The 7,079-nt window shown below is 55.1% G+C and overlaps 1 protein-coding gene and 1 long non-coding RNA gene across 2 annotated transcripts in view; one reads left to right on the top strand and one right to left on the bottom strand.

Moving 5' to 3' along the window:
- Positions 1–785: 785 nt before the first annotated feature.
- Positions 786–7,079, bottom strand: part of CAPN2 (calpain 2) — a 44,910-nt gene continuing 38,616 nt past the window's right edge. Inside the window, exons 16-21 of the mRNA XM_062210440.1 lie at positions 6,676–6,740; positions 5,706–5,774; positions 5,228–5,306; positions 3,638–3,754; positions 3,393–3,451; positions 786–1,708 (exon numbers count right to left, since the gene is read on the bottom strand). Coding sequence (XP_062066424.1) covers positions 1,685–1,708; positions 3,393–3,451; positions 3,638–3,754; positions 5,228–5,306; positions 5,706–5,774; positions 6,676–6,740 — 413 coding nt within the window. The 3' untranslated portion in view covers positions 786–1,684. The remainder of the gene's footprint in view (positions 1,709–3,392; positions 3,452–3,637; positions 3,755–5,227; positions 5,307–5,705; positions 5,775–6,675; positions 6,741–7,079) is intronic.
- On the top strand, positions 3,751–4,849 carry LOC133773232 (uncharacterized). Its single transcript, XR_009867924.1, has 2 exons — positions 3,751–4,185; positions 4,630–4,849. It is a non-coding gene; the product is annotated as an uncharacterized LOC133773232 (long non-coding RNA).

Genomic DNA, 7,079 nt, shown 5'->3' with positions numbered 1-7,079 from the left:
TTCACCACTTTCACCCAACTCCCAGGGTCTGTGTGGGGACTCCGTGCCTCTTGCCCCCACCACGCTCCTCTCAGAATGAATCCACCTCACCACCCATCCAGTTGGGACTAGCCTCTGGCCCCTGAGAGGGGCCTGCTTTCTGCCCCACCCTGTGCTGGGCTCTGCAGACCCCTCCAGCCCTTGCACCCATCCCCTCCTCAGCTTGGACCACTTGGTCCCCGATTTCAACCACCTTTGCCATCACCTGCAGTTCCCTTGTCTCTTGGTCCTTGAGCCACACTTCCCATGCCCACCCTTGGTCCCAAGTCCACCCAGACAGACATCTATGTGAAACCTGTGCAGCTGAACAGAAGAGCTGTGTCCCCAAGCGACTGGGACTACTCCAGATGCTGGGCCTTCCAAGTTCACTCAGCAAGCAAGAGCTTCACTCATGGGAGCCGAGTTTGGGAAGTGCATCGTTGTCGGAACAGCAGGATGGCTCCTGCCCATCTCGTGTCATCTGACATCTCCCTGTGTTCTAGGATTCCTCCAGAGGTCAGCAGAGCAGTGGTGGAATCTGCCGACGGGGCTGCTCAGTGACTCCGCGGCTGCAGATGGTGCCTTCAGGGACCAGCAAGAGGCCGAAGCCAGAGCTGCTCTAGGTGCTGAAGTTACCAGAAGCGCTCATAGTTCCACAGTTATGTTCTCGTTAAGATGCCGTTTCTTCTCAATATGCAAACTTGTAATTGTGTGCTCATAAACCATTCCACGGGTCCACCCTCAGGGAAGGAAAACGCAGCTAAGTGTTAAGATTGCACGGGCAACTTTATTCAACAGTACACCTGGAAGAGGGTAAGGCAACAAGGCGGTATTTCTAGAATGTTGCTAGCAGTTCCCCATGATCGAGCCAGGAAACAAGGTGGCGTCATTGCCAGGAATTCCTAAGTGGTGTCCCCTAACTCTGCGCACAAGCACACTACGTGGTGCCGTTCTGAAAGTTTTGGGGCACCAGGAACTTGTTTTGCCCTCTGTGGGGACCAGTGTGCGAACTAGAGCGTCAGCTGGTCAGGAGTAGAACTGCCTCAGCTGTGGGAGACTAAGTGTGTAAGGCCAGACATGCTGGAGTTCAAGAACGATTCACGGTTACCCGTGAGTGGCACTTAAAGGCCGTCTCTTGTTTAAGTCAAACAGGGGCGCTGTGCTTTGCCACCGGGCTCTAGATGTGACAAGGTCGCTTCCCGACAGTGCCTTTCCCAGTTTCCTCAGCGGGGGGAACGGCAGTCAGGGCTGCCATCCGGTTGATGCCACAGTTGCATTTTTAAACACGAAGTTACTTTAAATCTTCCCAGCGAGGGCCTGGTGTCCTGGGAGATAAGACTTCAGGTTTGCTCCGTTGTTGGGTACTTCCCTGCATTTTTTTTTTCTGGTTTAATATTGCTATCAATGGGAAGGTGTGTAAAAGTAAAAAGTGTGCACTATGTACAGATTGAATGCTTTCTTTGAGTTTATCAAGAATTAAGCAACTCGCTTGCATTTAATATGATATACAAATCTTTGATATGTGAAAGTTTGGCTATCTCAAATAGTATTATTTTCAGCTATGATCATCGGTTTCAGTAAATGTTCCCATAATTTCAAGGTCCGTGGAGCCTTAGTTCTTGGCTACTTTTCTTTTCCTAAGTCTTCAGGCAGAGTCGTTGTAACTTCAGAGAACGGAGAAGCAGAGCCACTGTGGGGAAGGAAAGACACCAGTCAGCGCGGGGCCATTTTACAGGAAAGGCTCCGTAAGCTCCAGGAGATGGCTGAAAGATTGCTACCTAGATCAATGGCTAGGACGCCAGTGCACTGAGATGTCCTCCACCTAACTTCCAGCTTCTGGGCTTTTACACAGGTCTGTGGTTTCCAGTTCTATTGCAGGGCTGGGTACATCAAAATGAAACTCGGACAACGTTTGAACTAGGGTTTTCACTCCTGTGCTCCAGGGTGGAATCAGAACCTAGTTTGGGGAGTACATTGTGGTGTAGTGGGCTAAGTCACCTCTTGTCACACCAGCATCCAGACTGGAGTGCGCATTTGGATCCTGGCTATCCCACTTCTAGTCCAGCTCCTTGCTAACGCATGTGGGATGACGGCCCCAGTACTTGGGACCCACCCACACGGGAGAGCTGGATGGCGTTCCAGGCTCCTGGCTCTGGCCTGCCCAGCCCTGGCGATTGCAGCTATCTGGGGAGTGAACCGGCAGATGGAAGATCTCTTCCCCCCCACCTTCCTGTGCTGTCTCTGTCACTCTACTTCTCAGTAAGTTATTTGGAATGTGGGTATCTCTGAAACTGATGGTTCTTGGATCTACACCAGAGTGTGATGGGAACTTAAATCAGATTGATTAAGTTGGTTTTGGCTGCAGCCTGGTGCTCCCAGGTGACGTGAGCTGCTGCAGACTGAAGGGGAGAGCTGTAGGACATGCCTCAGCTGCAGTAGCCGCGATTACTACAGGTGGGGATCTCTAGCCTGTGTGGGAGGTGAGGCTTCGCAATGGCATCTGAGGTTGCTCAGAGGAAGTGGGGAGCAAGTGGTCAGAGGCTGGCACCGCCGCCCAGGCCGGTGAGGAATGAGAACGGCATTCCCAGGACTTGGCCGCAGCCTGTTTCTCGTCACACTCTCAGGAATGCGTCCCAGGCCGTGTGTGGTTCCAGGAGTTACTGTTGTCACACTAAACTGTTTTCAGTTGGCTAAAGGAACTTTGCTGACTTCCTGCGGAATTTAGACTTCAAGGATGGGAGTTGGGAGGCCTTCAAACCTGCCCTCCTTTCCACTTTGCCCTCTGTTACGTGGGGATGGGACTGATGACTTGGCCATTCCCCCTGCCCTGGCCACCTCGCTATGTCCCACTGTGGCTCAGTTCCCCTGAGTACAGAGAAAGGAGACCAGAGACCTGGCTTTGAGTGGGGGAACCTGCTGTCAGCAGGACCACAAGAGAATATTTTTGGCTTTGCTTTTTTGTTAAATTTGTTTACTGTTGTTAGTTTTGTTAAACAGGGAAATGGGAGAAAACGAATTTGCTCAGGAGGTATTTGCGGTAGGTCTGTCCTAGGAGTAACAGATCTCCCTGCAGGGTGTCTCTGTGCCAGCACCCCTCTCCCCCGCCCCGCGTGCTAAGCTGCACTTTGTTTCCTAAGTGTGATCCTGCAGCCTCCCTCCAAGCTCACGGACAGAGCGAGCCAGCTGTGTTTCCTGGACTCAGACTCAGCAGGTGGTTGGGAAACAGCACAGGCAAGTGTGCGAGGGACTTCATCCCTCTCTGAGGGCCTGAACCCAACAGCCCAAAAGGTTTTTCAAGAGACCTTTAAAAAGCAGCTCGCTCAAGTCAGAGCCCGCCGCCCCCTCCTCCTCCCATGTCCCCTCAGGAGCCTTACAGAGATGAGGTCGAGCTGTATCATGCCAGTGTTGTCGGGGTCCAGCTGCTTAAATATCTCTGCAGAGGGAGCAAGAGACAGGGTCCTCGTGAGCGTGCACAGGGGCCCCCACCGCCCCCCCCCCAGCTCCCCCCCCCCCCCCCCCCCCGCGTCAGTAAGGCGGGAATCTCATTCTCTGATCCGGGAGCTTGCGCTCGGGCTGTGCTGCCGGGAGCACCGAGGCGGATCTGCCCCCCAGCACTCACTGAAGAGCGTCTCCAGTCGCACCAGGCAGCGAACGAAGTTGTCGAAGTCGATGACGAGCTGATCGTCGGCGAAGCGAGCGACGATGACCTCGTGCAGTTGGCAGGGCAGCTTGAAGCCTGGAGGTGAGGACACAGACCGACCGCTGAGCACTGGACGGAAGCCCAGCTCCGACCGCCGCTGGCCTCGAGCCGTGCCCCATGTTCACCTCGGAGCCCGGGTTGTTCTGGATGTGTGTGCGGGAACCACATGTGGCAAAGTACTTGAAGTCTCCCTCTGCCTGCAGCACAACACACGTTAGCAGGAGCAGGGCCACGCTGCCTAGAAGCAACACTGCCCTTGCAGCCGTCTGAGGCTGTGACCAGGTTCTGGCCGGCACAGTGTGTGAGAGTGCGAGGGACATGTGTGTCCTTCGAGGCACAGAGTCCTGCCCAGCTGCTGGCGGCATGTGGCCACAGTGGCTGGCAGCCTCAGGAGCACAGCGATGCTACAGGAGGAGCCTGGGAGGCCCGTGGGCCCTGGCCTGCCTGAACTTGGGTTGTTGTCCAAGGTGAGTGAAAGATGGATTTTGTTTACTCCATGGTTAGTTGGGGTCTCTGCTGCAACACTGTATCCCAGCTCAAAGGAGGAAGAACCTGGCTGGGCCTGCATCCCATCTGGGTGTGCCTGGCTAGAGTTGTTCATGTCTGTTTCCTGCTAATGCCCTCCTGGGAGGCAGCAGGTAATGGCTTCAGTAGTTGGATCCCTGCTACCCACATGGGAGACTGAGATTGAATTCCAGGTTCTTAGCTTCAAGCCTGGCCCAGCTCTGTCTGCAGAGGCCATTTGGAGAGTAAACTAGCAGATGGGAGAGATCAGGGTTTCTCTGCCTTTCAAGTAAATGAAAATCATTTGTGTTAGAGGTGGGGCGCAGTGGGTTAAGCTACAGCTTGTGAGTGTGGCATCTCATGTCCGACTGCTGATTGGAGTTCTGGCTGCCCTATTTCCATTCCAGCTTCCTGCTGATGGGCCTGGGAGGCAGCAGATGACAGATGCCCTGCATGCCTGGGCCCCTGCCACCCATGTGGGAGACCTGGATGGAATTCCAAGCTCCTGGCATCAGCCTGGCCCAGCCCTGGCTGTTGTGGCCATTTGGGGAGTGTACCAGTAGGTGGAAGATCCTTCTCTTTTCCCTGCCTTTAAATAAATCTTGTAAAAAAGAATGAACAACCTTATGCTGTGCGCACCAGTCTCCTTACTCTGCTGTGTCCCTTGTATGGCTGCCTCATTCTGCCGGGGAGCTCCCCCTCGGTTGAGCCGAGGTGCTACACTTCAGCCTGATCTTCCTCTGCTTGGGGAGAAGTCTGTTGAACTGGCTTTGCCCGGATGCCCTGCCAGGCTGCTCCACAGGACACCGGGGCTCAAGAAAGCAGAGACGGCAGAGGCTCCTGGCCTGGGTGTAATTTGACCAATCAGGCTTTGAAAGGGGACGGCGGAAGGGATGTGTTTGCATCCAGCCGGGGTCTACACTTTGTACTGTGATACAGAATGAGTGTTCACGTGCTCTACAGAGAGAGAACAAAGGAAAAGAAAACCCAGTTACGCAGGGTTACCTGCTTCTTCTAGGGCTTTCCGCATCTCATAGGAATTCATGGTGCCAGACCTGTCCACGTCGATTTCCCGGTAAATTTTCTGGAACGTGAAAAACGGAAGAATGGTGAACCAAAGCAAAACAGGTGGCAGGTGACCTCTGTGGTGTGTGCTGGTGGGGAGCAGGTTTTCCAGTTTCTTGGCTGTAGCCCTGGGAGAGTCGCTGTGTTCCACCCTTCATAGCTGCTGGTGTTTTGCCTATGGGAGCTGCCCAGCGACCCTGGACCCGTGCGATTGCCTTATGTAACTGCTGCACTGGAGCTGCCCCCGGCTGGTGGCATTTAGGGAAGGCAGGGAACAGCTCGCCTCACTTGCATTCACCCAGGCCTGTCTTAACTCATTCCCAGTTCTCTTAGCGGTGTCCCCCAGCCACCCGCCTGACAGCACACACACAGGACGCTCCCCTGCTGTGCCACGAGGCAAGCCCTCCCATGGTCCTACCTGGTATTTCTGAATCTTTGTCCAGAGAACATAGAACTCCTTCAGCCCCAGCTTGCCACTCCCATCCGACTGCCCTCGGTCAAGGAAAGCTCCCGGAGCCTGGCTTGTCCTATCATCAGGCTCTTTGGGACACCCCATGGGGCCAGTCCCTACTGAAGGGCTGGAGGAGGGGCCACCACAGGCTGGCTGTTTGGTTGCTGTTTTGATCTGGGGTGCCAGACCCTCCTAAAAAACGAGCTACCAAGTAACACACAGAGGGCTTCCACCGCCTTCTCATGGCAGACCCCTGATGGTTTCTGAGTGGAATCTGGAACATGCCTCGGCCTTTCAGGGGGTGGGAGGGAGCTGCGTCACGGGCATGTGCCAGGAGCTCCCTGGCGAAATGCACAGAAGCCCAGGCTGCCTCACTGTGGCCTCTCCTGAGCGTGGGAGACGACGGGAAGTGGGTTGTGGGTTCGCCTCAGGGACAGGAAGAGGCCTAGGAAGGAGCGAGGGCCAAGGGCCAGGTTTTCCTGAAGACAGTCTTGACCAGAGGAAACAGTTACTCAGAAATACTAGTTTCGGGGGAGCAGGGTATGGCACAGCGGTTGAGTCGCCACTTGGGACGCCCTGATCACATGTCTGCGTGCCTGGGGCTGAGTCCCAGCTCCCTGCTAATGCGCTCCCTGGGAGGCAGCAGGGGATGGCTCAAGTGCTTGGGTCCATGCTGCTCACTTGGGAGACCAGATTGAGTTCTGGGCTCTGACTGCCGCGGAGAGAAGGGGTGTATTGTCAGGACTTTGCTGCCTGAGTTGGAAACACACTGGCCTACCCTCGGAGGCTGGGGGTGCGGCTGAGGGAGGCCTTTTGTCTCCCTGGCCAGGGAACTCAGCATGGACAACCCTGCAGCAACCTTGCAGAGGGTGGTGCGTTTGGCTCTCCCCGGGTGAGAGCGGATGCTTCCCCTTCTCCCCGGCACATTAAAGGATACGTCGAGCATGTCCACCATGATTTTGCAGGTCTCAATGCTGAAGCCATCTGTCTTGATATCTTGTCCTGAAAGACAAAAGCCCATGACAGGAACGCCCTCCGCAGTTGTGCCGACAGAACTTCGTGGCAAGGGAGCTGTTCTGGTCTGCACGTGGCTGGTGGCTCCCGTGCCAGGACAGGTGCATGGTGTGTGCTTACACTTGCCTGACTTCTCTGTAGATCTGCCACAGGCAAACAGGGTTTTAATAAACGCTTAAAAAAATAGATCCATAAAGGGACGCTTGGTGACTGGCCTTTGAGTGCCCACAGGGTGGAAAGTCACCCGTGGTTGCTGGGCAGGTGTGTTCACACTAGACCTGTCACAGGATGAGGTGAGGGAGGCTGTGTCCCCAGCTGGCCGAGGAC

Source organism: Lepus europaeus, chromosome 14 (genome assembly GCF_033115175.1).
Source record: "Lepus europaeus isolate LE1 chromosome 14, mLepTim1.pri, whole genome shotgun sequence".
NCBI classification, from domain to species: domain Eukaryota; kingdom Metazoa; phylum Chordata; class Mammalia; order Lagomorpha; family Leporidae; genus Lepus; species Lepus europaeus.
This window is presented reverse-complemented; position numbering and strand designations above follow the sequence as displayed.